The following is a 26,388-nucleotide window of genomic DNA, read 5'->3' on the forward strand; positions in this document are numbered from 1 at the left end:
ATCAACAAGCATATGATTGCCATTCCCTTGGAGGTATTTACAAACAAAACCATCACTAATTCTGAGCTTTCCTCTTGAACTTTTGTGTTGTGTTGCGAAATACATTTGTATTTCGATTGGGCACAAAACAATCCGTCTACTTAACCAGTGGGTTTCGGCTATTAAAATTCAGTAGTATTTTGGACAATACACAAAAAAGCGCTCAAAGAACATAAGAAATTGTAGTCATGGAAGCTGAAGCTCCGGAAAATAATGGTACACCCTCATCTGCAAGTGGTTCCAAGACTGAGTCACCATCGCAAACCCCAGTGCTTAATATATCCGGAAGGGTAAAGCCGAATTTAAGTGCTCCCCGAATAAGGGGGAAAAAGAAGAAGGCTCCCATCCCAGAAGAGCCCAGAGTGAACCCAGGCACCTTTCCAGTGATCCTGAGCAGGATCCTACTGAAGAGCGATGTGCCTCCTGTAGCTCCACCAAAAACCAATCTGGAGGACCACACGCAGTACCTCTGCTTCCTGTGCCTGGAGAAACCAGCCGCCCGAAAGCGCGCCTATCACATGTTCATAACGACGGAAAAGGAGTTGGGAAAGGACTACGACCACACCAGACGGCTCTACGAGAACCGGAAGGAGTACAAATACGTCAACAACATATCCGTGCAAACGGTCTGTGCTCGAGCGCTGTACCGCCGGGTTCAGAAAAAGTTCACAGATGTCGAGTGGAACAAGCTGGGCAATGTGTTTGAGACTGATATGATCGGACACCAGGATATCTGGGGTATTTCCGACCGAGTCTACGCCATGCGCACCGAGGAACATGAGAGGCTCTTTAACTACATCAAGTTCTTACACTCCACGAAGAGCTAATGACTACCGCTTTTAATTTTCCACTAGTTTAATTTGTGATATCTTGTGTTACCTCCTTGTATTAAATAGCTGCTTCGCACATACTTAAAGTATCGTGGTTTCGGATTGTTTGATTACAGTAGCTTCCTGTAGCTTATCTTAAACTGGGTGAATCCGTAGTGACTCAACAGCTGCTCCAAAATGTAACCGTTGGTGGCGAAGAACACGGCGCCCTGCACTCCGATCCAGTAGAAGGTGTTCCACGTCCGGAACTCCAGAAAGTAGGCGGGCAGCAGCCACAGCGCCTGGGCGAGCAGCCAAAGGAACAGGAGACAGAAGCACCTTCTCCACGACAGCAGCTTGAAGTTGTTCAAGCAGAGCGGCAGGATGGCCAAGTACCAGATGAAGTACTGCGAGGTCACCACCGAGTTGTACGTGACGATGACGAAGGCCAGGGCAAAGATGCAGAACGGCAGGGTCTGCCGGAACTGGCCGAAGCTCAGGCTCAAGTAGAGGATGAGCAGGAACTGCGGGCCAACCACTAGGAGTTTCAGGATCGCAGAGGGTTCCGCCGCACTCGGTGCACTGCCCAGATACTGCAGCAGGAACTGCAGCGAGAAGTTGTGTCGCGAGTCCTTGCGCACAAAGTGGTACAAATAAGCCTCGTAGATGTAATCCCTGCCGTACATTGAGTAGAAGGTGTAGGTAAAGCCCACCAGGCTGACAAGTGTTCCGATCACCAGGCACAACTGCTGCTTGTTCGGTCGCAGGATTTGGCACAGAAAATCAAGTGGCGTTTGTGTGAGGCGCGTGGACAGCGACAAGTAGTACGCCAAACTAAACAGCAAAGGATACAGGCGCAGGTGGATCACTAGTCCGTGAGCTAAGCCTGCGCAGAATATAAGCCAGTAGCTTCGAGCGACGTTGTGCTCTGATTTTAACAACAGATATATGGTGAGTATCACGAAGAAGCTCGAGAAGCAGTCGCCGCTTCCACGTGTAGAGATTACAGCCGTCAGCGGATTGTAGAGCCAGAAACAAGCAGAGGCGCGGGCCAGGTTCTCCGGATGACTTCGCGCGTCCAGGGCGTCCAGCGATTGGTCCGAGTCCCGTGGCCTGTTGAACTTGCTGAGCAGGTGCTGCACTGTCTTCTGGTACTGACTCTTGATCTCCATGTGCACCAGGCGGTAAATGAGCGTGGCTATGAGCAGATCAAAGGTGGCATACAAAAGCTTACCCCAGGCCGGATGGAGCAGGATGTTGAGGGTCTGCAGGTAAGCCATGATCGGGCTGTAGCGGTAAGTGTGCCTGGCGAAGGGCGTGTCTCCATCCAGCACTCTGCGAGCTCCATCCGTCACCACTTTGTAGTCTATATCTGTGTAGGGCACGGCCGACTCACTGTCGTGTATTTGTCCGTAGCAGATTAAAGCGATCCGCAGCAGGGCGGAGATTAGAATGTGGGTCCGAAAGCTGGTCTTCAGGATGCGGCGACCCAGTCGCTGCCATCCCGTGGTTGTAACCTTAGTTTGAGGCATTGTGTTTTATTGTTTTCGATTGTCTACAGCTTGGTCTTCATTTCCAGGGCGCTCTTGCGGATGCAGTTGAGGAACTCCTTGAACTCGGCGTCACAGATCTTGTGCTGAACGTTCAGATCCCGTGAAACGCACACCGCATACGCTGTGGCCTTGTCCGCGCACTTGGTCAGCAAAACCGGGTAGTTGCGGAGTCGTTGGTTGGCCTTGCGCACCGATTCCATGCCTCAGTCTCAGCGCTTGTGCGGTGGCACCTTGATCTCCAGCGGCGGCAGGGGATCGGCGATGAAGCAGTCGTACAGGGGCTTGGAGAAGAAGATCAGCAGCGAGCCGGTGAGGAAGGATATCTGGAATAGGCGTGGATTACGCTGAATCCACGAGCGCTTGGGCAGCACAGCGGTTCGCCTGCGTTGATTCGCCTGTTGCTGTTCCTTTTTGTCTAGCAAGTCTTGGATTTCCTTGGGAGGTTTATACTGCGGTATGGTCATTATTTGTTCCTGCAAAGGGTGACGACATATTGAAGTATCAATGGAAAATGGAGTATGGTCAGTACTCACGATTTGCCGGTTGGGTTCTGCCCCTTTGATGCTTCTGGCTTGTAGGACTTGTCCAGATCGATTCCACTGCAGCAAAGCGATTCTTTATGCCACTTTAGACAGCACTGGCGCATCGCCTCCAGGACATCCAAGCACTTGTCCTCCTGGTAGTTATTCTCTGCAAAGAGTCTCGCCAAGCTTACATAACCGTCGAAAAGGGAGTCATCACCGGGTGCTTACCGTTCAGGCAGGCTTGAATGCGGCAGGCGTTGGCTTTGCAAGGGTCCTTGCGCGTGTTAGACATGTAACCTCGTGCAGACTTCCTGAGATTTTAAATCCCAATTGCAAATGCGAGAAAAATACAGGCTGTCAGATGTGCGGTTGCTGCTTCTTTCCCTTCCTGGCGGTTCTGGCCATTCACAGTGCTACGTTATAGGGTTGCCAGATCGCAAGACGATTTTTAGCCTGCATTTAAAACTAATGAATAAAGGCAAAATAAAAGACCATTAAATAAATCACAACAAATAGAATAAGCATAGTTTCCAATTCAGTTTATTTTGTTGTTTTTAATAATTTTATTTTGGATACCAGCTAGTTCCCGGTGAATACCCCGCCTGCTGCGAGAGCAAATGCCAGTCACCCACCCTCGCCGACATTCGGGCACCAAGGAACTGTTCTTGTGTGAAAAACACACACACATTTGTTTTATTTCGCTAGGACTCGCGACTATTGCTTCACAAATCGCAAAATGCCATCGAAAAAGAAGAAATACAACGCTCGCTTTCCGGCGGTAAGTGGAAAACCCAGTGGGCGGCCGGGAAACCGCCGCTACTCGGCGGCCATGAACGCCGAAGATGGGTTATCAGTTTTCGGGCATGGGTACATATGTACATCTCGGCATACATACATACACGCCTCGCATAATCAGAGGCTCGAAAAAACAGAAGATTAAATGTTTCCATGTACCCCATACAGGGCCGCATCAAGAAGATAATGCAGAGCGACGAGGAAATCGGGAAGGTGGCCCAGGCGGTGCCCGTCATCATCTCGCGCACGCTGGAGCTCTTCGTGGAGTCGCTGCTGAGCAAGACGCTGCGCATCACGAATGCGCGCAACGCCAAGACGCTATCGCCATCGCACATGAGGCAGTGCATCGTGTCGGAGAAGCGGTTCGACTTCCTCAAGGAGCTCGTGCGCAACATACCCGACATCAGCGTCGCCGAGGAGGCCGCCTACAACGAGGACGATGTGCTGCGCAGCTCCCCGGAGGATCAGTACCCCGATTCGGACACGCCATATGATCTTAGCCTGCCATCGACCTCCATGCGCTCGCAGGCCAACGGCGCCGCCGCCTACATGCGCTCCATGAGTCTGAACAATGGAGTCGGAGCTGGAGGAGGTGGTGGTGCCGCCACCAAGCGTCAGTTCCAGCCACAGCCCGCGCACCTAACCCATCCAAATCCCACCAGCACCCTGCCCGCCAAGTTGGCCCGATCCGAGTCCACGCCGGCCTACACGCCCCGCGGCAGGCCGCCCAACCACCTCAAGAAGCAGTCGGTGCAGCTCGACACTGCCATACCTGCCCCGATCTGCAGCTACGAACTCAACAAGCCCATCGTCAAGATCGACTACAGCCACATGCAGATGCAGATGCCCACGGCGAACCTCTGCACACCGGATGCCTCCGATTCCGGCTCGGGGTCGGGCGCAGGATCCGGGGCGTTCAACTTTGACATCGCTGCGCCGGTCATCAATATCGATCTGACGAATATCGTGGCCGCCGGGGCCGCAGTCGGAGCGGCGGGCGGCCAAATGCCCCCCACCCCGATTGGATTCGCAACGGCCACGCCGGCGGATAACAACAACGTGAACCAAATGGCTGGAAAGAGCAGCGCTCCCATCATTCCAAAGGCCACCGCGGCATCAGCGACCCCCACTGAAACCGTTTTCGAATTAGACGAAGACTATGACAATATTTGATTAGGACCTATGTGAATGCGCTTTTAAATTATTGATACATTAATATGTACCCTAGGCCTAAGTAATCACGATAAAATTTTTTGCAAAATAAAGACCATGCTGGATTTTAAGCTGACAAAGTGGAGTGAGTTGAAGAAAGCAATTGAAAAGGCAACGAAAAATTCTAAAATTTAAAAGATTAGCGCTAAAACTAGTAGAAATTGTAATTCATAAATGCTATTCACTTGAATTGTAAATTAACTCTTTTTCTATTGTAAAATTATGAAATTTAAAAAGTCGTCAGTAGAGAATAGCGTATTAAGTCAATTTATTTAAATATCTCATGTACCAAACTACTTGAAAATTATAGAAAATGTTTGCATTCATGGAAAATATTGTGAAGCCGCCTCTTGGCCACCGAAAGTCGTACGTGCCCATCCCAGAAGCCAAGTTAATAGGGGATGTGGAGAGACACGTTGCCCAGCCGGAGTTCTCTTCGGATGTCCAAGTGGCCATAAAGCTGCAACGCATATTCTACTTGCAGTACAACGAGCTGGCTGCCAAGTTGGAGTCTGATCTCGCTGCGGTGCTAGCCCGCTTGGAAGCTGCCAAGAACAACTTGGAGCTGGTGAAGAAGTTCGTGGACCATCCAGACGAGGAGTTCCAGAGCCTGATGCAAGTGACCCCGGGAGTATTCAGATGGGTGACCGTGCTGCCAGTGGAAAAGGTTACGCTCCAAGTGGGCACGTCACTGCGAATGAAGTTTGGTCTGCCCGAGGCCGAGGAGTTCATTAGAAAGGACATCACAAGCCTGGTGAAGCAGCAGCTGCAGCATGAGCACGATATTGACTATCTGCAGGATCAGGTCAACGCAATCGAGATGAATCTGGCTTTTTTGTATAAGCATGCTATCGACAAGCAAAAGCGAGTTATAGAAGGAGGCTTGGCAGGGCCTTCTACTGGTCCTTAGTATTTATTGTTTAAAAGGGATCTTAAAAAATGTTCGTTGCATACCAATAAAATTAATTAAGCGTTAAAGGGTTTTTTTTGAAGGTGTATTATAGTTGTTTAAACCTTACAGGATTTGATTTAAATTTTGATGTGTGAGAGGGGTTTGTTATAATCCAAGACCTATAAAACAAAAAATACGTTATGTTTTATGTCAATTAAAACAAAAAATAAATACAATTATTGTTCCTTTGCTAGAATATTTAAAACGACTGAATTAAAGGGGTTACTATTTAATCTAACAAAATGTCTTCATTTCTGATAATAATGAGATTATCCCTGCTTATAGACCATTGTTGCTTGGAGTTTCCCCCAATGCAAACATGGCAATTACACTATTAGCCGTACCGCAAGGAGGTCAGGAATTCGGGACCGCGGGATCCCAGCCCGTGCCCTACTAAACAGTGACCTTTACTCGCCGAGCCCAGGTATTTATAAGCGTATACACATCATAATAATTATTACTTAATTTCGCCTGGGAGGACCGCTTAGTCATTGTGTAATCCTCGGTCACAGCCAATTACAATTGAATGCCTTTCAATCCCCTTCGCCCAGCCCCAGGATTGCCCCTGGCAGCTCGTATATTCGCACACGCAATCTGCCAGCCACAATTGATATTAATTTGTGCCCGATGTGGGTCAGCTATGATGTTCTATGCCACTTCCCCGCCCTCGGGGGCACACGAAATAACATGGTAGTGGCGGGGACACAACTGACAAAGTCGAGGAGCCTGGCAAAGTCAAATATCGCGTGGGAAAATCTTGTTGCAACCGAAATTACTCGGCGCTCCCAGAGGTGCAGTTCTGAATTATACGAATTTTCAGCCATATGGGCTCGGCATAATTGATTAGGGTCAGCATTGGGGTCAAGATATGATGCGCCAAGCCCAGATTAGATTGCCAATTCCCTTCATGCACAGTAAGATACACTACTTAAATATAATATTACATATTAAAAATAGTTAAGGTACACTTTTTCAACCATTACATTTTATAGGTTAATTACTTTTATCTTGGGAACCTTAATTTAGCTGCTTCAAATTTACATCGTTGATTTAAGCCAGTGTTTTTTCTGTGTGTAGTACCCATGCCCAGATCAAATGGCCTCTTCTGCGGAACCCATATTACAGGAGCGGGAATCGAAAATCTGGATGTGCACACCTGCATTCGTGGACTCCGCTATGTCCACCTGTCTTGAGTCATGGCAAAAAACGTTTGAAACAATAAAAACAACTTGCGGCGCGCCGCCAGTGCCAAGTTTTCATGTCCAAGGCGTATTTATGTCAACCGGAAGTAGGTTTACTGACCCACGTATACCCGTACGGGCTGCCCACAGCGGTTCGGCTTTCTTCGGGGCGTCTTCCTGGGCACCCGAGTGGTCAGTACGCGGAGTCCCAAGGCGCAGGACGATGTATAAGAAGGTATTTGCCCACGGCGGGTTAGTTTTTCTACGAACGGCGAGTGCAGTGCATCGGATCGATGCAAATGCGCGTTGGATTTTGGGTAGTCAGTTTTTTGTTAAACCTTTTTTTAACAGTAACTCTACAAGTAACGGTCGATTTAAAAGAATAAATAAACCCTAATAAAAGTGTGCTCAAGCCGGAAAACAAGCGTCGGTTAAATCCAACTCTCTAGTGACACTTTAAACTGCCCAGTGAAAGAGAACCTAAAACAATTAACTCATAGATGTCTCTAGGAATTCCCCGAGCTGTGACTCCGTGACTCCACTTTTTGCTGAACTCGCGGTTTGGCTGGCCGAAAAGGGGCGGTTTCTGGGGGCTAGCACGACATTAGCCAAGGATTTCTCCGGCACCGCCACTTCAAAATCTCCCCCATGTCAAGGGGCTCTCGGGGGTTTCCTTTCGGTGGGCTGTGTTTGCACACATACCTGTCTTTAGGCGTTATTGCTGCCATTGCCGTTGTTGTCTTGATGTTGCAACAGTGCCCGGGTGGCCAGGTGGCCAAGGAGGAGTGCCTCGGGCCAAGTGTTGTTGACTCCTAGCCGCCGCACAAGGCAACGCGAATTTGTTGCGGTTTTGACCCTATTCCAAAGCCAAGGAAAGTGCAGTGTACTCGGCTGGGGGCTAGTACTCAGCCGAGTACAGGAGAGGCGTTCTCAGCCGGAGAGCTTTGCAATGAATAGATTCCATTATTAATAAAATGTAAAGATTAATTTTGGAACCACTTGGGATTCTTCGCTTTAAATAATAATCAGTAAAAGGCAGGCCTCAGAAAGTATACAAATGACAAGGGTATTTTGTAAAGTTAAGATCATTGTTTGAATTGAAACCGTATCAGAATTTTGTACTCCTTATAATAGAAAAAAATTATTTGTCCCGATTTCTTTATGTCCAGTAACCTTTTGTCAGTCTCTCAGTATCTTCTACGGTTTTAGCCAATCCTAGTCTTATTTTTCTAGTTTGTCAGACCGACTTGTGACTTGTCATGCGTGACTTTCGTAAAGTTAGCATCATATTGATAAATCCAACTTGTCTTTCCGAGAAAATAAAACTTCATGTTAACTTTCTCTTAACATGAAATAACAAAATTGGACCATATATCCATTTGCCCGCCTTCCAATCCGTAGTACAGATAGTTAAAACCCATCTCATCAATCGGGACTCTCTAGAGACCCTCCACTGTACAACACCACATCAAAAGCGTGCGTTAAGAGTGCATTGAAGTGAAATGAGCGAAAGTGCGTGATTGCTTTACATGCGTGCACTCAGTAGATCACTGCCATCGAAATCGAACTGGAGCCATGGGGCATCCCCAGCAAAATGAAAAATTAGTGAACGGCATGGGGTGTGCGAGTGCTGTGCTTGAACATCGCGTGCCACAGACATACCAACAGGTGTCACAGTAATCAAAAGTTGTCTAAGAGGCAGAAAGAGCTGAAAAAGAAGCACACGCCGAGCAGATGAACAAACATGCAAACACCAAGTGCAGCCGCCTCGGAAAACGGCGAAAAGCGGAAAATTCGCGTGGAAAAACTCACGGCGAATTGGGGGCTTCTCCCGGTGGCTTTTCTTTTCGGCTTTTCAGTTCGCCAGGCCCAGTCTCAATATCTCGGCGGGTCTGCGTGTGCAACTGTTGGGGAATGGAAAAGCATTGTGTGTGGGGCCATTCATTGTGTGCTGCTTTGGATTTGAAGTGTAGGCAATATTTCTCCCGAAGGCCTGCCTGCCTTTTTGCTCACTTACCGCTGGGCGGCCATCAGTTTAAGTTAGGCAGCGGCCACGTTTCGTCGCGTTTCCATTATTTGTTGCGGCTTTTCAGCAAATAGAATGCTATTTTGGCACAAGTGTAAACTTTAAACCCAAAAGTATATTATATAATGGGATCTAAGAGTTCTATGAGCTAAGCGAAGCTTTATAAAAAGCAAGTGTGGACGTGGCAGTCATTAAGAGACGTTATTCAAGTGTGACCGCGTCTTAATGAGATGCAGGAAAACTGCGTGTAATGGGCCAAATGGCTTAAAAATACAAAACCCAATTCGCGAATGGCCAGCTAAAATCTAGGAGCCGGCCAGGTCCGCACACGCGTCATGGCCACAACAAGAAATAAAAAAGAAAAGCCGGCCAAGTCACTTCCTGTGGCCCAAAGTGTGTCACCGAAATTCGAGCGGCGGGCCATAAAATGTAGGTTAAATATTAGGCAGAGGAAAATCAATGCGAGCAAAGGCCATTCATTCACACCTACCTTCTCCTTGGGCTACGTCATTCCGCAAAAATATCTGCGTACTCCAATTAAACCACCGCTTGTATTTGGGTGATAGTCGCAGCCCGCTGGCGCTGGCTTCCACATCTCCTGGGTCGTTCGACTTCAAGTGCAGTCACTAATGCGGCAATTTGCAACATGCAATCCCGGTGCAGCCAAGCCAAATGCAATGGTAATAGCAGTTCCCCCGGGGCTGTTGAGACCTCCTCATCAAGTTATGCTCTCGTTAGCGCCCGGCCAAGACAAGCTCCAAGTATTTGGGAGCTGCAGATTGGGAGCCGTGTGGCAGGTGCAGGTGCCTTCCATTCCGATGGTTCGGGGCGGGTTTATCAGCGCCTACACGCAGCTATTTATAGGAGTGAAATGGCATTAGAAAATAAAGCCGTGCAATAATAATTACTCTACTGTTTTGAGCCATAACCAGTGATGCAGGGGTACTTATCTAGGCAGTTGTACCTAATTACCTATTCTTAATATATTACCATAAAAAAAATTTTTAAAAATGATGGCGCTTTGACTAAGGAAATATGATCTATTATATATTTATATTTATTTCTCAAAATTATTCTCTACTACTAGTAATCGGTACTTACATTCGTCTTAATTAAAAATTCCTTAAAAAATATAGGTACTTTTTATGAAAGGGTTAAGGTGCGTCCTGAAAGCTGTCTAGGTAAACGAAACTCAGTACCTTTCGCATCACTAGGAATCAGCAATAAAGCCGGCAGTCCTTCAGGCTCGCTCTCCGGTTTTCGGTCTTGGGCCCCTGGGTCTTTGGTGCTCCGTACGCCCTACTCCCCGAGTAATCCCTCGACCTAGGCGTCGCGTGTACGTCTCTCTGACATTGCAAAAAGCCGGAAGGTCTCGCTGGTCTGTCTGTAGAGTCAAAAGATGTGTGCGAACATGGGTGTTGTGTTGTGAGTGATTTTTAAATACATTCTGTTGCTTCGAATAAACAGCTCCTGGCGTCATTGGTTTTGTGGCACTTAAACTGAGCCGAAGGACGAGCGCGGAGAGGGAGTAACCACCCATCCACCCATCCTGCGAGGGAATCGAACCCCATTCCCCAACCATCGTCCACTGAATTTCGCGCAATAAATCAAGCAATGGATAGAAAATCAACATAGTGAATGCATGAGGGCCGGAGATCGGTTAGCACCCATGTCAAGCCATGCAGCAGACCCTCTCGTACTCATCATCATCGCTCTCGCCATCCCCATCCCCGATGCCCAGGCCGTCGGCATCAGCAGAAGCAGCACCTCCTCCACCGATCCCAAATCTGCATCTAAGCCCAGATCCCAGTTCGAAACCGAGTCCGCGCCCCAGGTCCACAGGTGGCGATTCCAGACTCCAGCCGTCGGTCATCCCAGTGATCCCGGACTATAGCTACCGCACCCACACCACCCGCTCCATCCTATCCGCCCGTTCGATGGCTCCCTCCACCTTCGCCTCCAACCAGAGCTTCGTGCGCCAGCCCTCGGAATCGGATGTCCAGCCCTATAGTAGCCTTTTTGGGGATCCGGTTCCACCGCCCCTCCAGCCAGATGATTACTTTGGAACGGCAGCTTTTGAGACGCTGCGAACGGGCTCCGTGGAGCTGCCCAGTTCCGAGGAGGATGCACTGGTGGCCGCCGTGGCGCTGAATACTCTGATTCCCGGGGCCAGGGAGCGCATCTTTCCGAGTGTTCCCTACTCCAGGACTCCGCGGGGATCCCTCCTGCCGTACCTGCAGCCTCCCGACATCCAGATCCTGCCCAACTCCAGCGGTGGTTCCAGTTCGGAGCAATTGGGATCGCCTAACTATCGGCTCCTGGCTCCCGACGACATCCTCAACAAACCGGACATGTACGATCTGGAGAACGAGGTCGAGGAGTACACCGTGGTGGGTCAGAGGATGTCCTTCGACAGGGAGGAGGAGGACGAGCCGGCGCGGACTCCAAGCCAAGCGCCTGCCAAGTTGAGTGTGTCCAGCATTACGACGGAGGACCACAGGGGGTGGGTGTATTTGAATAAACATTTAAGTTTACTAATTTATTATTGATATATATTTCTATTTTTTGCAACTTATTATTTCCGCGATTCCATTTAGGTTGCTGAGTGACTCCTATTCCGGCAGGGACTGGTTCCGTCCGGCGCCGCAGCACTTTCCCGAGTTCACGCGCATCCCTCGATTGCGTCCCAGTTCGAAGATGATCATGTCCATGAAGCAGGACGAGGGGCCTCTCTCCCCGCTGGCCACCATGATCCAGGATATGAACAGCTCCAGCAGCGGAGGCGAGGAGCGGATGGCACCCAGTGAAAAGATGTCAGTTAGCAGGGACGTGGTGCTCTCACCGCAGCAATATCTGGAGGACCAGATGGGTCTGGAAATGGGCAGCCAGAGGCAGTCTCTGGAGGACTACAGAGTGCCGCCGCCCCCGGCTGCCCCGCCCCCTTGCCACAGGACAAGGACCCTCCTGATGGAGCAGGAAGACAACCAGAGCGTCGAACCTGCTGCTCCCAGCTTAAAGCGAGAAATGTCACCAATTATCATCAGGGATTCCATACCCATGGGGGGAGATTACAGGTTTGTAGCATATCTTTTATCGTAATCATTACTGTACTTCTCGGGTAACCAAATATACCACTGGCATTTAAAATCCGCATAGCTTTTGACTAACATTCTCATATCTTATGCCCTTAGAGTGGAACAACCGCGTCCGCACAAGAAGACTGCTTTCACCATCCTTTCCGCGGGTCAGGTGGCTCCATCTCCATCACGTCCTCAAACACAAGAAGCTCCTCCCACCAGCCGGAGACACGCCTCCATCCAGTCGACATCGACGACTACCTCATCGCCGGCCGGTAGGCCACAGATCAGTCCCCGCCGGAGATCGATCTTTGGCTCAGATTCCCGACTACCCGAACTGGGTTATGCCCCCTCCTCCAGCCACCTGCTTCTTCAGCAGACGACTGATGACTCGCCACGTCCCTCGGTGCAGTTCAACATGAGTGGAAGACACAGCCGGAGCAAGCTGGCCATTCCGCAGAAGGGCATCCTCCAGCAGAGGGACTCGCTGACCTCCTCCATAGACACAGTCACGCCAAAAGCACAGATCAGGAGGGGTTCTGTGGGCAGAAGTCCCACCCACAGCCAGATGCCCTATGGTCAAAAGATCAAGAGCATGGAAACACTACCGCTGATAAGGGACCATCCCCACGGAAGCTTCATTCCCCGCCTGCACTACGGTTCCACCATGGATTTGGGCGCTCCGGAGCCCGCTGTCTTTCCACCTGGAGCACTTCCTCGACCACTGAAGCCAAATCAGAATCCCACACGAAAGCAGCGCGGCCTGCTGAAGATTATCAACAAGGAGGAGTCGCTAACTTCCACCCACATCCCGCCGCGCTCCAACTGGTGCAGCCTGGAGGAGCTGAGCAGGCCCACTCCCAACCAGGCTACCAGAAGGCGCTCTAGTTCCACCTCCCCAGAACGCAGGAGCTCCACGCAAACTGCCTCGGATCGGAGGAGCTCCAACCTGAGTAGCGTTACTGCCACCACCTCGGACTTCAGTTTCCGACGACCCACGCTCTCCACACTGCCAGCCTCTCAAACTCTCTCCAGGATGCGTCGTAAATCCATTCAGGCTCCTAGTCCCAACAGGATTCCCAATAGAATCCCGAGCTTTGGACAGAGAAGGCAGTCCATCTATCAAAGGGATCGAGATCCACGGGATGGGGATTCCAAGCCTATGAGCAGGCATGGAAAGGTTGCCAAGCCCAGCACCTTGTCGCCCATTATTGGAACTCCCAACAAGGACAGCAGCTCTGCCCAGAGTCCCACCCATAGAAGTACCCTAACGGGAGATGCAGCGGATACCCCATCGGAGGTGTCTACCAGAAGAGACTCCATATCCCGCATCCCTGTCCGCAAAAGTCCCGAATCCCGCTCTAGTTCGCCACTGAAAGACTTTGGAGTCACTGCCTCCGGGAGAAGTTCCCGGGCTAGCATAAGTAGGTCGCCTTCCAGAGGAATGAATGTCCATGCCAGTAGTAGGTCGCCTTCAAGATCAGTGCCTCCCAGCAGAACAGCCTCGCGGGAGAGTGGAAGGCCAGGAGATTCGCGCTCTGCTTCCAGGGGACCAGCTTCCAGACCGGGATCTCGCTTGGATCAGGACGGAAGCCGATTGGAACGGTCAAGCTCCCGCTTGGATAGACCTAGCTCTCGTTTGGAAAGGTCCACCTCCCGCTTGGATGTCTCCCGTGGAAACTCCAGAGCTAACTCCCGACTGAGCATCAACTCATCCTTAAGATCCTCCAGTATTTCACCTGCCACCATGGCCAGAAATAGGAGCATGAGAGGTTCCACCACGACTAGTCGTAGGAAATCCATCTCCTTGAGTCCGGCCAGTGCGATGATGATGGGTCGTCGGAAATCCATAAGTCCCGAGGTCCTTAATCAAAACAGAAGAGTTTCCAGCAGGGGAAAGCCGATTGATCCCCCAGAGATTCTATCTCGTCGGAACTCCCGCTCCCGTATTCCCACCAGATCGACCAACGTCGGCTCCAAGTCCCCGCCGTCTTCCTCCAAGAAGAGATCGAAGTCGCCGGATAAATCAAAAACCGTGGGATCAACGCCCAAGAGCAGCAAAGCTGGAAAGGGGACAACCATCAAGGGAAGCCCCAAAGCAAAGCCTAAGATCCCTGCAAGTGCCAAACCAAGGACCAAGACGGAATCCTCCTTGAAAGCTCCACCAGCTAAGAATGCTAAGAAGACTCCCGCAGGTGGTAAGCCCACCACTGAGGCAAGAAAGCCAACTGTCAAGGGGATTCCCAAGAAGGATGTGAAGATGGAGAAGGGAAATGAGAAGGGAAAGGAGGCGGGTAAGGTGGTGGCTTCCAAGGAACCAGTGCCTCCAGTAAAGGCAAAGGCCCAGTCTAGCAAGAATAAGCCAGCTGGGGGAACCCCCTCTACAACGGAGACCAAAAAGCCTGCCGCGACAAAAGCTCTAGGAATAGCACTGGAAAAAGGAGCTAATGGATCGGAATCCCTTGGTGGGATGCATCCACTAGCTGCCCAAGTGGGCAATGCAGTGCTCCAGGCGGTGGAAGCTGTTCCTGCGGTGACCAGCGAGGTAACCATACCCTCAACCCCTGGTGGCAAGGGATCTGGAGGTGCCAACATGTCCAAGCTGGTGCGGATGAGCTCCAGGATGAGCCTGCTAAGCAACAAAAGCAACAAGAACCGTTCGGATTCCCCTCAAAACAGGAAGGTGCCCACCGTGAAGGAGCAACCCAACGAAGCTGAAGGTGGGTCTTCTTTATGTTCCATATGATACATCCATAAAACTATGCTACCTTTCAGAAACAGTGGGTTCCAGTGCGCAGCCACCCATGTCCAATGATGCGGCTGCCATTTTGGAAAAGTCCCAGAAAACATTGGAGAACATTCAGAAGACCGTCACCGAGGCCACCGACGAGATCCACAAAACCATCACCGAGAATCTCACCGATCTGAAGAGCCTGGAGAACGACCTCGCCGCCGATCCCTCGCCCACGCCGAGTTCTGGAACCATTTTGGCCAGACCAGGTGAATCCGCCTCGCGAACGGGCACCGCCGATGGAAGCATTGCTCCTCAGAGTTCGGGGGAGTTGCCCAAGTCACCGTTTCCACCCACGCAACCCATCGAAGCCTCCGTCTCGGTTTTGCATCCCAATGAAAGTGCCGCCGATCGAATTGCCAGTGTGCCGGAGGTGGAATGTGAGAGCTCCGAACTTCCAACGGTGCTGGATGCATCCGAGTCCGATCTCGGGGGGAATGTAATGCCCATGCCCGAGAGCGGGGCGGACTTCAAGGTGGACGCCAAGCGGAGATCGCCAGACGGACAGGGAGGATCCACAGCGGGAAGCGGCGGTCTTGCCAAGTAAGTAAGCAAAGCGTTATAAAATGAGGAATATTAAAAATAGAGGTCATTTTTAAGACGTTCCTTTAGCACCCCTATAGATTCGTATTATCCAGTTGGTAACATTACTCTACCACCAGGAAACAACATTTTATAGAAATATTTGTTTTTTAAATCATATCAATCATATATCAATTTAAATTAGTGAGAAACTGTTAGCCTTATACATTTTGCTGTTCCTTAATTTTAACGATAATTATCGTTAATAAAATATGTATACGCATATTTTAAGACTTTTTTGAGCAGTAACATAACTTTCCATTTTGGTAAATTGACAGTATTTTAAAATATTATTGAAATGTTATAGATATTTAACTTTTATAGAGTAATATTTCCTTTAAAAAATGCACTTAGGACTTCGGTTTTTAAAACGTTCACCCCATTGTGAACACTTTCGAAATGTCCGTTAAAGAAAAATGTTTGAGGACTACACTCTTAGTAAAGGTAACCTATAAGGTCGGATTCCCATGCCCATCAGTGACCTTTGAGAACCCCTAGTATTAGAGTATCTACTTTTCTAAGCCCCTTGAGACGGATACCAGTGCTGTTGCTGTCCCCAAAGGACCCAGCGACAAACCCATTACTAAATTCCCCATGTTCGCTATGACCATTATGAATATTCATCAGTCAAGTCGCCATACAATCTGTCCGTTTCTAGTCCGCTAGAATTCTAATTTTCGGCGGGCAGGCTGGCTAGAATGGCCAGTAGTACTACTAACATTTTGCCTCGACCCTAGGGTCGCCACGTAAAGCACCCACCAAGGCTTACAGCGCCTGGCCAGCCAATTTACATACAGGAAACCCCGGGGAGGAGGGGCTCCTGGCCCAACAACTATGATACATAAAACTTTACAGTGCCGTGTGGGCAGGAGTTCCGTGCCCTAGCCTCTGCTGGCACAGGTCCGTCAAGCCACTCATAAGTGCGTCAATAAATTTCGAAGAGAACAGGGGCTGGCATGGGTTGGCCAAGACCCAGGAACCACCTTTGAGGAAATCCGTTCGTCGGCAGGTCGCGAAGTCCCAATCGCCGAAGGCAACGATGTCCTTCAGTGCATTGTTTTCCAGCCATGCGAGGAGCCCGCAAGAAACCGTGTGACCGACCAGTTACAGTGGGGATTCCCCTCCAAAAACCCATTAACCCTGGGGTAGCAGTGTCCACTATGGGGCAGACCGCACTGTACGGTATAGCGTGCGCGGAAAACAAGGGGGAAAAGTATTTTCGCAACACGACTTAAGTTTCTTGCCGCAATAACAAATCAGTTCGGGCCGGACAATCGCGCCAACCGCAGCACTAACTCGCTGGGAAATTCCTACGGAAAGTTGGGAAACTCTGGTCGATGGTTTCCCAGCAATTAATACGACAATAACCATCCGAGATAATTCAGCGGCACCGAAATGCTGAACGAAAGCCCGAACAACGCGGTCATTTACACAGTGGACCTGGCCCAGGATCCCTTCATCGATGGCGACAAGTACTTCTTTAGGTAATTAGGAGTGCGATTCAATTATAGGCTATCGGCGGACCTGATCTGCCAGCGGGTAAATAAACGCACTGACCTTGGAGGCGGCATTTGGGGCCAAGAATGTGCGGAAAACTCGCTCCATTCATTCCGGCTGTCTCGCAGTATTGTTTGAGTTTCGACCGGAGCAGGTCAAATAAATTGCCGACCTCCAAATTGCGTTTGGTCGTTGGCTCGTGCACAACGGCACTACAAGCGTGCTGTGGTTCAGGAATATATATTTTGACATATACAGTACACACGTGAACTCATGGACCCCTGAAAATTGTGTAAGCGTCCGAAAAGCAAAACTCTCGTGACATGTTTCAGTGGTTGGGGCGCTGGCATATTCAAAATCGACCCGAAAGCGAAACTCCATTATGCCAAGATTAAAGTTCAAAAGCCAAAGATTTAACATTACACGCCACTTGGCAACCGCGACTGCAACTGCATTATTCATAACTTAAAGACACTCGATGGGGAAATCCTCCTAGGCCCACGCTAATGGTAATCCACTTCCGAAGGTGATTATATTTCACGCCAGCGAAGTGCGGAAGTGATTCAGGACCATCCCACAAACTTGAACTTTCCAATCATACAGCACTTCCGCCGCCTGGCACTTAGCCAGTCCCAGAAGCCATAAAAGCTCACATCCGGTCGGCTGCATAGTCAAGGACACTGGGGTGGGCCATCCTCGGCTAGACGGTGCTTTACAACGTGTCATAATCGGTTTACTTGCTCCGACGTCCAGTATGAAAGAATTTAAGTGGCCTCTAATACTTTTCTTCTTATAAAAACTAAAAAAGAGAAACATTTGAGGATTTAAAATCACTCACAATGGTGCCTAAGAGTATGCAACAATATATTATAAAGCCATAGTTAAGCCAACTTAGTGGATCTCCCAATCCTTAAGCTTTCAGTTCGGCTTTTAGTAAACTTAGGAAATATCGTTGGTCATTAATAGTAAATTTATTGCCTATACCTAACAATAATTATGGGTTTTCTTTAAGAACAACTCAGGACCATTGAAATTTATTTAACAATCTGTCCCTCAGCTTATTGTGTTTAACTTGGTTGTAAAACAATATATACCCTTCAAAACATCCTAAATTATATTATATTTTTATAAACATTTCTTTAAAAGTATTAGCAAGATTACTGAAAATATAATTATTTCATTTTGTTTATTTTCCCCACCCCGTTTCAACTAGGAGCAGCAGTCAGGAGTTCCTCGAGGACAAGGATAATGCCAAGAAGGCTGGTCTGTGCGGCTGCTGTTCCGCGCTGTTCATGCCCTGCCGCCGCTCCCGCTGCTCCCGTTGCTGCCGGCGCCGCGAGCGGAACCAGTCCGCCGAGGACCAGCCCGTCCTGTGGAGCGGCAACAGCAGTGCCACCACAGCCACCAATGTCCAAGTGATTGATGAGACCAAGCCGAAGCGCAAGAAGGCCTCCGACTGGCTGAAGTCCAGCTGCTGCCGGAGCTGTCGCAAGAAACCCGCTCACCCCGAGGGCGAGGAGGAGCAGGACCCTGTCCACGAGGAAGTGTCCAAGAGGACGAAGCAGGGGGCCAACATGAGCACGGGACCAAGGCCACGGGGCAAGTGCGGCCTCTGCTTGAGCAAGGTGTTCTGCTGTCGCTCGGTGAACAAGGTGGACCCCACCACGGGCGACGAGACGGAGCTGAAGCAGTGCTGCTTCTGCATACCCTGTCGCCGGGGGAACCGAGCCAACAAGAAGGGCAGCACCGTGTCCTGGCGGGATCAGGACCCCGAGCTCGGCATAAAGCCCACCGAGTCCTCGGTGGTGGAGGGCGCCTCTGAATCGGCCATGTCCGCGACTGCGGATGCTGCCAATAACCAAGTGAAGGAGTGAGTATTTGAAGTACATATTTTAAAAACAAATTACAACTTTTAAATACACGTTATGTCTTTATTTTTAATGTTTCAACTTATTGCAGGGGATGCTGCAAGCGTTTTTGGCTGATGTTGCTGTGCTGTCGCAAGAAGAAGCGTCGTGAGTCCAATGCCCGGAGGATGAGCATCAAAGCGCCGCCACCAAGCGAGGCAAGTACACCACTTTAATAGCTCATACCCTACTTGAAAATAAACTCCCTGCCTTCAGGACACCCGTAAGAAGCTGCACGTGGACCTGGTCGAGTATACATCCAAAATGAAGGGAGCCATTCCAGTGCTGCCGCTGTACTTAGCCTGGTTTTGCGCCTTTTGCAATGTGGTTTTCCCAGGCCTAGGTGGGTTGTATAAAATGATTGTTCAAAGCAGATATTAACTTAAAGATTTCCCCCATGAAAGGAACGCTACTTTCCGGACTCTTCTGCCTGTGCGTGGGCATTCCGCGCTTCTCTCAATTCGACAGCGCCCGTGCCCGGATTGGGTCCTTCATCATCAACATCATCGTAGCGGTGTCCCAATTCTTCTGCGTGCTCTTCTGCTTCGTGGGATGGGGCTGGTCGATTTGGTGGGGCACCATAATGTTAAAGTGTGCAAGTAAGAAAACTAAGGTCTTCCTAAATTCGAAAACTCTCATTGGAATTCCTATAACCTTTCAGAGAAACTGAGCAAAATCAAAAAGGTGGAGCGCTTGGAGCTGGAGGAGGAGCAGCGCCAGGCGCAGCTGGAGGCGGCCAAGAACGGAGAGACCGAGGCGGCCAAGACATAGTCCTCCGATCCCGGATATAAATAAGTTGCTTTTTATACCAATGTGTACATACTTTTGTACAAAACATGTAGATTCCACATAAACAAGCACTTCCACATGAACGAACTTCCAGGTTAAGCGAAATGGAACAGAACTTCCTTTAAACAAGAAATGCATTGATGTAAATGTATTAAAATCATTAAACTTCCACTAAAATATGATCGTTTTTTATTATTCCCGTATGAATTTGGCTCTTTTTATAAAATATAAAATCAAATGCAAAAGATAGGGAGTAAAAGTATGCCTTTGGAAAATATTATTTAATCGTTCTATAACTTCCTTTTGTTTCCAAATTATTTTTTAAACTGGATCAGCTTTTCAAAAAGTTTTGAGGGATTCCCCTGTTAATTCCCATTTAGTGCGACCGTAGCCCGTTTGTTTTCATCGGCACATGCCCATTTCGCAGAGCGGCCACACCAATTCGTTCTTCCTCTTCTATTTAGCGTTCCTTAAAAAAACACGACGTCAACTTGCGAATTTCACACAACTTGGCTGTAAAAAATGTCGCACCTCGTGAAAATGGAAAACGGACAGAGCCAGACCATCCAGGAGATGCTGGGCTGCATCGAGCGGTGAGACGCGAACACCATCCCTCGCATGAAACGGGTCGCATAAACATAACCTCGCTTTTCCAGCTACAACCCGGATCACCTGAAGACCCTGGAGGCCTACGTGCAGGACCAGGCGAAGAACAACACCTACGACCTGGAGGCCAACCTGGCCGTGCTCAAGCTGTACCAGTTCAACCCGCACATGCTGAACTTCGACATCACCTACACCATCCTGCTGAAGTCGCTGACCAGCCTGCCGCACACGGACTTCGTGATGGCCAAGTGCCTGCTGCTGCCCCAGCAGATGAAGGACGAGAATGTGCAGACCATCATCGACCTGGCCGATATCCTGGAGCGCGCCGACTTCACCCTCTTCTGGCAGCGCGCTGAGGTCAACCGCAGCATGTTCCGCCACATCGCCGGCTTCCACGATTCCATTCGCAAGTTCGTCTCGCATGTGGTGGGCACCACCTTCCAGACGATCCGCAAGGACCTGCTGAAGGAGCTGCTCGGCGGCATCGAGGACTCGACGCTGGAGAGCTGGATCAAGCGCAACGGCTGGAAGCACCAGGGCCAGGGACTCGTCGTTGTGGCCACCCAGGACGACAAGATCAAGACGAAGAACATCACGGAGAAGATCGAGTTCGACAATGTGGGCGCCCTGATGGCCCAGTGCCTGTAGGAACCACCTCCGACTCCGCGTTCAAAGTCCTGTCTAAATTTCTACGAATAGTAATTAACGGAAACAACAAATAAAAGCCTGTCCGTACAGCTAACTTATTTTGTGGTTTATTATCTCGATCGGAGCTACTCGCCAGGCTGCTCCCACTCACGACCTCAGACTTCCGGAACTACCGCCGACCTTAAAACGAACACGTACAGAACTAATAAAGCGCTACCCTATTTATGACTGCTTCTTGAACTTTTTCAATATGGGGAATATCTTGTCGAAGGCGTCGTAGATCTCCTGCCGCACCTTGGCGCCGGTGAGCACCACTTTGCCGGACACGAAGATGAGGAGCACGATGCGGGGCCGCACCATACGGTAGATGAGGCCGGGGAACAGCTCCGGCTCGTAGCTGCTGAAGTTGCAATGGGTGAGCACCAGGCCTTCCAAGCGGATGGGGAACTTGACATCGCAGGAGCCGACCATGTTCTGGATCTTGAAGTCAAGGAATTTTGCCTGTAATGGTGGACAGTTGGATAGAACTATGCGTTTTTGTTCGAAACTGTAGACTTACGGGAAACCCAAGCTTCTGAATGATGCGCGCATACTTCCTGGCCGCCAGTCGGGAGTCGTCCTCGCTCTTGGCCCCCGTGCACACCATCTTGCCGGAGCTGAAGATCAGGGCAGTGGTGCGGGGCTCCCGGATTCGCATAATCACGGCCGCAAATCGCTTGGGGTTGTACTCGGCGTTCCTCGCGTGCAGCGCAATCTTCTTGAGGTCCAGCTTGCAGCACAGATTCACCGTGGACACGATGTTCTGCAGTTGCGGCACAATGCCGGGATCAGCGGATCCCGGAGTGGCGGGCGTCATCGGCGTGGAGGGGCCCATTGTCTGGTGGATGTTGCTGAGGCCATCTCCGCCGCCTCCGGCTCCCGAGCCGCCCACACTGCGCTCGCTCATGGGCATCATGTGGGCCATCATGCTCTGCGGCGTCTGGGGCTGCATCATGGACTGCGGAGTGCTTCCTCCCTCGCCGGGCTGGCTCTGGAGCTGCTGTTGCTGCTGCTGGTAGGATGCCGAAGGCTGGTAGCTCTGCATCTGCTTGTGGGCCAGTGGGATCGAGGGAATCGAGGGCTCCGGCTGCGGAACCGCCGGAGGATGGTACACGGGATTGGCCACAATCTGCTGGTCCGCTTCCATCTGGTGGAGCGGCGTTCCGATGCTCGGAATCGAGAAGTTGGGGCTGAGCATTTGGTCCATCTTGCAGATGGCTTGTAGTGCGCTCTCGTCGGGATTCTGGGTGAGTCAGTTCTAGGCGATTTCCGAGTAATTTTGCATGCCCACGGAGCGGGGAAAATAATAATAATAAATTTGCAGCCGCGTTCGTCGTTGTACCTGTGGCTCCTTCCGTGTGAATGGCAACAGCAGGGTGGCATTCCGCGGGACCAATCGATTACGCGGCGCCTTACGTTGCTTACGTTTTCCCACATTTTGAATTGTATTTTCTTGATCAAAGGACTGTAACAACAAAGTTAAACAAAATTATAAATTAAATTAATACTTCTACGGATGGCATATAATATAATAATAATTTAAGCACCTAAGAGCAGCTTTAATTTAATGTATAAGCATTTTTATTGCATTTTTCCTTCTTTCTTCTTACGTTTTAGTTTCTCCGATTCATCTTTGCCTATCGATAAATGGAATGGCGCACTTTTTTGAATAATTCACTGAGAAATTAATTTATTATTTAGAATTAGCATAGGCCTAATTGTTGATAAAAGTTTGTGTACAAAATGGGAACGCTAATCAAAAAGTTGTATAGCTAATATAGTTGAATCATCAGACTACTTTGAAAATGTTAAATGTGAATTCCACTTTAAAAAAGTAATTTCTATAGGGCGTAACGACAGAATGGGAACATTTGCATTTTAAACAGCCAATTAAATGGTAATTAAACTGATTAACAAAAGTAAGGCTCCGCCCGCGCCGAAAGCCAAAGGTGCAGAAGCCAAGTTCTTTTCATTTGTGGTCGAGGAATGAGAGTGAGTGTAGGTGTTCCCCTGCTCATCGGTGTAAACGTGATGGCCACTTGAGGGCGAATTCTGGAAGGTACCGTCCACGCCGGGAACTGTGTAGGATCCTTCGTTCTGACCCCTTATATAGATCTCGTTTCCCGGGGTTCCGAATTGGTGGGGGCCATTTCTGCCGCCATAGTTCTGCTGCGCATTTGTGACTTTTTGAAAAGAGAGTTCAATTAGTTTAAGCCTCTCGGGTTGCCTCACTCGACTTACCGGCTAGCAGACTGCCCACAACAAAGACGGGCCAAATAAACATGGTTCTCATGATGCAGTTTCCAGTCACTGAGCTCGGCTTCAACTGAGAGCAGTCCGGTAATTCGAAATCTATTTATACGAGCCGCGAGAAAGACGAGCTTTTGCCAATTAGCAGATGAGGAGTTCTGAATGGGTGACATCACAGCTTAGAACGCATAAATGGGTTCCATATACTGGGCTTCCCAATCGCAATGCACCAATTTCAAAATAGGTGCACCCTATTGGCAAGATATAGAATATTTTGCGCATGCTTTTACCCAGCTAATGACATTTTTAAATTTAGTTCACTAGCTTGGGAAGAGAAGGCGAACAAAGAGTGCAATATATTGGGAATAGAGCACAGCACAGCGACATTTAGGCATATATAGACTTTGAGAACCATTATATAATGCGCACTCAAAAGAAACGAAAAAATACGCGGGAGAGGCAACACTTTGAAGGTACAAATTTCGAGTCCTGAGAATTAGGCAACCTTCCCAAAAACATAGTAGGTTTTCAGACAAGTGTTGGACAATTTGGGACCGGAGCTGCTAAATTCAAGTACCACAGAAGAAAGAAAACAAAAATTAAAAACCAAATGGAGAAGGTCTGCCAGTTCTTCCGCAACAACTATGTGCTGGCCAACTGCGAGGATGCCATCCACAAGAAGGCGTTCTCCCTCAACCTCTCCCACTACCAAATGACCGAGGTGCCGTCCATTATCGAGCAGTGCGAGACGCTGATGAAGCTGTTCCTCAACCAGAACAAGTTGACGAAGGTTGGAGGAGGCTCTTCGGCATAGAAACTTACAAACAGGTGGTAATATATTATCCCCTTGATAGATTCCATCCTCCATCGGCGATTTGCTGCGTCTGCAAGTCCTCACTTTGGACTACAATAAGCTGGATCGCTTCCCGGAGTGCATCTGCCGCTTGGTGCGCCTGAAGTTCCTCAACATCAGCTGCAACAGTATTAGCTCACTGCCCCCGGAAATCGGCTATCTGACCCAGCTGGAGACCTTCTGGTGCAACAATACCGGCCTCCGGGAGCTGCCCTCCGAGATTCGCAACTGCGAGAGGCTCGAGACGCTTGGAGTGCGTGGTAATCCCCTGAAGAGGCTGCCTGATGCCATCGGTGCTCTGACCGCACTGCGTTGGTTCACCGCCGAGGGCTGCGAGCTCACTGAAGTTCCGCTGACAATGGCGCTGCTTGCCAGTCTGGTGCACCTCAATCTCAAGGGGAACCGACTGCGGCGACTGCCCAGAATGCTGATGGCCATGCAGAAGCTGCGCTTCGTCTTCCTCAACGAGAACCGCATTGACGAGCTGCCCACGAGGCCGCAGCTGGAGGAGCTGCGCTCGCTGCAGATGCTCAACTTGTCCAAGAATCCCATCAGCCTTCATCACGACCTGCAGCTAATGGCGTTGGTGAGTATGCAGTAATGTTATTCATTCTCCTGCAGCTGAGTTTCTCCCTTGCTTTTGCAGCGCCAGACGAACCTCTATGTGGAGCTGCCGGAGGATCCCGTTCAAGCCTGTGATGGCCCGGCCAGCCGAGCCAGCCTCAACACCCAGGACCAGCAGGAGGACCAGGCCAGAGGGGCGGGTCAGGACATCGAATCCAACGACTCCGACTGGGCTAACAGCGTCCGCACCAGCGAACTGGACACCACGGACGAGAGCACGATGGAGAACGCCATCGAGGATCTGAGTCTCATGCTGCCGGAAATGTCGCGCTTCGTCACCACCTTTTGAAGCCATCATTGTGATCGAGTTGGGGTGTTATGTAGCACACATAAATCTGCGCTTTATTCTCTACAACTGGGTGTTTTGTACATGTACCTCTAACAATCGTAGCGCCTGAAAAATGCACATTGGTTAAGTGGAAACGGGGATGGGGTTACGGGGAGCCAGTTAACTGGACATCTTCTTCATCAGCTCCTCGTCCTGCATGGACATGGCCGTGAGCTTCTTGCCGATCTTCTCGTGGATGTCCAGGTACTTGGCCACGCAGCGATCGATGCAGACCATCTCGCCCTTGCCTGGAAGATAAATAATCATTGATAAATGTGAATGTGAATTGGTAGAAACAAACTAAGAAGTAAGGTAATATAATTTTGAGGTTTCATCAGTCCTATCTAAAATTTCTATAAATGACGCTAGCGAATTGAAAAGCAATGATGTTCTCTATTAAAATGGTAACTTAATAAATATAATATTAATAATAATTGTAATACTATTAAACAAAAATGGAACTGTTCCACCTCGTCTAACTATAGATATGCATCTTTAGCTCGGAACTTTGGATAGGTAACCCCGGAATACACTTGGAGAAAAGTTTATAGCTTTACCTAGCCAATTGCTTATTCTTACACCTACTATCCCCCGCAGAACTCACCCAACTCCGACTCGGAGTAGCGGGGCGGAATGCACTTCTTGTGGCAAGCGTTCGTCATGCGGTTATATAAATCGGACATCATCTCGATCTCCATCTCCTGCATCAGCTGCAACTTGGCCTGGTCGGCGGAGCTGATCTGGGGCAGAGCCATCTGTGCGCGGATACGGTGCTCTGGGTGCTGTGAGTGGGTGCTGCTGGTTAGTAGTCGAATCGCCTGTCCGATGCTGCGGTTGAGTCGTAATCGCCCTGGTTTGCCTTCCTCATGCGCTCACGCACTCGCATGCTCTCGTAACGCCGGTTCTCAACGGATTGCTTCGACAGCACAAAAGCGTACACGCCACCCACGGTCAGAACAGTCCTGGATCGGGAATGCGCAATTTCGAGATGGTTAGCTGAGCCTATGGCTTTTTATTTGGGTTTTCTGTACGAACCAACAAACAGCAATTCGCCCTGCGTTGCCCAACGACATAGCCTGCTTGGAAAAAACGACACACTAACGCGTTTTGGGGATTTTTTATCACTGGCACGTGTGACAGTTGGGGCAGTGGGGGTATTCTTCGTGTCACGGGTCACTAGATTCGGAAACTGTTACCGGTCTAGTGAAAGATGGAGGATCTTCTATCCTCGTTTTGAGTTTTACTTCAGTAACTCAGTTGAGTAGCTTCGTTACTTAATCAATAAGTTAATTTTATATAAGTTTAA

The 26,388-nt window shown here is 49.6% G+C and overlaps 14 protein-coding genes across 15 annotated transcripts; 6 read left to right on the forward strand and 8 right to left on the reverse strand.

Annotated features, from left to right (window-relative positions):
- The first annotated feature begins 7 nt into the window (after positions 1-7).
- On the forward strand, positions 8-955 carry LOC108022721 (uncharacterized). Its single transcript, XM_017091806.3, has one exon. It carries the CDS (start codon positions 228-230, stop codon positions 864-866), a length of 639 nt encoding a protein of 212 aa, XP_016947295.1. The 5' UTR covers positions 8-227; the 3' UTR covers positions 867-955.
- On the reverse strand, positions 877-2,380 carry LOC108022719 (GPI mannosyltransferase 1). The gene has a single exon (XM_017091804.2). The coding sequence runs from the start codon at positions 2,378-2,380 to the stop codon at positions 980-982; it is 1,401 nt and encodes a 466-aa protein (XP_016947293.1). The 3' UTR covers positions 877-979.
- LOC108022728 (uncharacterized) lies at positions 2,367-2,601 on the reverse strand. The gene has a single exon (XM_017091812.3). It carries the CDS (start codon positions 2,599-2,601, stop codon positions 2,404-2,406), a length of 198 nt encoding a protein of 65 aa, XP_016947301.1. The 3' UTR covers positions 2,367-2,403.
- Positions 2,602-2,610: 9 nt separating this feature from the next.
- LOC108022724 (uncharacterized) lies at positions 2,611-2,865 on the reverse strand. The gene has a single exon (XM_017091810.2). The coding sequence runs from the start codon at positions 2,863-2,865 to the stop codon at positions 2,611-2,613; it is 255 nt and encodes an 84-aa protein (XP_016947299.1).
- Positions 2,733-3,358, reverse strand: LOC108022727 (cx9C motif-containing protein 4). Its single transcript, XM_017091811.3, has 3 exons — positions 3,154-3,358; positions 2,935-3,091; positions 2,733-2,874 (listed from the first exon to the last, which is right to left on the reverse strand). Exons 1-3 carry the CDS (start codon positions 3,215-3,217, stop codon positions 2,865-2,867), a joined length of 231 nt encoding a protein of 76 aa, XP_016947300.1. The 5' UTR covers positions 3,218-3,358; the 3' UTR covers positions 2,733-2,864.
- A 181-nt stretch (positions 3,359-3,539) lies between these two features.
- LOC108022720 (dr1-associated corepressor) lies at positions 3,540-5,012 on the forward strand. The gene is made up of 2 exons (XM_017091805.3): positions 3,540-3,703; positions 3,889-5,012. Exons 1-2 carry the CDS (start codon positions 3,662-3,664, stop codon positions 4,891-4,893), a joined length of 1,047 nt encoding a protein of 348 aa, XP_016947294.1. The 5' UTR covers positions 3,540-3,661; the 3' UTR covers positions 4,894-5,012.
- Positions 5,013-5,110: 98 nt separating this feature from the next.
- LOC108022723 (uncharacterized) lies at positions 5,111-5,910 on the forward strand. Its single transcript, XM_017091808.3, has one exon. It carries the CDS (start codon positions 5,246-5,248, stop codon positions 5,840-5,842), a length of 597 nt encoding a protein of 198 aa, XP_016947297.1. The 5' UTR covers positions 5,111-5,245; the 3' UTR covers positions 5,843-5,910.
- Positions 5,911-10,534: 4,624 nt separating this feature from the next.
- On the forward strand, positions 10,535-19,916 carry LOC108022225 (protein stum). Of its 2 annotated transcripts, XM_017091082.3 has the most exons (9): positions 10,535-11,594; positions 11,689-12,165; positions 12,283-14,888; positions 14,944-15,502; positions 18,252-18,908; positions 18,998-19,103; positions 19,162-19,288; positions 19,350-19,544; positions 19,607-19,916. In XM_017091082.3, exons 1-9 carry the CDS (start codon positions 10,771-10,773, stop codon positions 19,714-19,716), a joined length of 5,661 nt encoding a protein of 1,886 aa, XP_016946571.1. In that variant the 5' UTR covers positions 10,535-10,770; the 3' UTR covers positions 19,717-19,916. The 2 variants fall into 2 exon arrangements, with proteins under 2 accessions (XP_016946571.1, XP_016946572.1); XM_017091083.3 differs by lacking the exons at positions 10,535-11,594; positions 11,689-12,165; positions 12,283-14,888; positions 14,944-15,502 and adding an exon at positions 16,819-17,025.
- Positions 19,917-20,074: 158 nt separating this feature from the next.
- LOC108023008 (eukaryotic translation initiation factor 3 subunit K) lies at positions 20,075-21,082 on the forward strand. The gene is made up of 2 exons (XM_017092241.3): positions 20,075-20,327; positions 20,391-21,082. The coding sequence occupies exons 1-2, from the start codon at positions 20,257-20,259 to the stop codon at positions 20,986-20,988; spliced, it is 669 nt and encodes a 222-aa protein (XP_016947730.1). The 5' UTR covers positions 20,075-20,256; the 3' UTR covers positions 20,989-21,082.
- On the reverse strand, positions 21,074-22,403 carry LOC108023007 (TATA-box-binding protein). Its single transcript, XM_017092240.3, has 2 exons — positions 21,548-22,403; positions 21,074-21,489 (listed from the first exon to the last, which is right to left on the reverse strand). Exons 1-2 carry the CDS (start codon positions 22,232-22,234, stop codon positions 21,211-21,213), a joined length of 966 nt encoding a protein of 321 aa, XP_016947729.1. The 5' UTR covers positions 22,235-22,403; the 3' UTR covers positions 21,074-21,210.
- Positions 22,404-22,700: 297 nt separating this feature from the next.
- LOC108022142 (baramicin A1) lies at positions 22,701-23,411 on the reverse strand. Its single transcript, XM_017090984.3, has 2 exons — positions 23,269-23,411; positions 22,701-23,210 (listed from the first exon to the last, which is right to left on the reverse strand). The coding sequence occupies exons 1-2, from the start codon at positions 23,318-23,320 to the stop codon at positions 22,918-22,920; spliced, it is 345 nt and encodes a 114-aa protein (XP_016946473.2). The 5' UTR covers positions 23,321-23,411; the 3' UTR covers positions 22,701-22,917.
- A 171-nt stretch (positions 23,412-23,582) lies between these two features.
- On the forward strand, positions 23,583-25,345 carry LOC108023012 (uncharacterized). Its single transcript, XM_017092245.3, has 3 exons — positions 23,583-24,067; positions 24,132-24,716; positions 24,777-25,345. The coding sequence occupies exons 1-3, from the start codon at positions 23,888-23,890 to the stop codon at positions 25,041-25,043; spliced, it is 1,032 nt and encodes a 343-aa protein (XP_016947734.1). The 5' UTR covers positions 23,583-23,887; the 3' UTR covers positions 25,044-25,345.
- Positions 25,063-25,837, reverse strand: LOC108023014 (mitochondrial import inner membrane translocase subunit Tim10). The gene is made up of 2 exons (XM_017092247.3): positions 25,687-25,837; positions 25,063-25,330 (listed from the first exon to the last, which is right to left on the reverse strand). Exons 1-2 carry the CDS (start codon positions 25,835-25,837, stop codon positions 25,203-25,205), a joined length of 279 nt encoding a protein of 92 aa, XP_016947736.1. The 3' UTR covers positions 25,063-25,202.
- Positions 25,838-25,884: 47 nt separating this feature from the next.
- Positions 25,885-26,262, reverse strand: LOC108023015 (uncharacterized). The gene is made up of 2 exons (XM_017092248.3): positions 26,118-26,262; positions 25,885-26,044 (listed from the first exon to the last, which is right to left on the reverse strand). The coding sequence occupies exons 1-2, from the start codon at positions 26,153-26,155 to the stop codon at positions 25,885-25,887; spliced, it is 198 nt and encodes a 65-aa protein (XP_016947737.1). The 5' UTR covers positions 26,156-26,262.
- Positions 26,263-26,388: the final 126 nt, after the last annotated feature.

Source organism: Drosophila biarmipes, chromosome 2R (genome assembly GCF_025231255.1).
Source record: "Drosophila biarmipes strain raj3 chromosome 2R, RU_DBia_V1.1, whole genome shotgun sequence".
Classification (NCBI taxonomy): Eukaryota; Metazoa; Arthropoda; class Insecta; order Diptera; family Drosophilidae; genus Drosophila; species Drosophila biarmipes.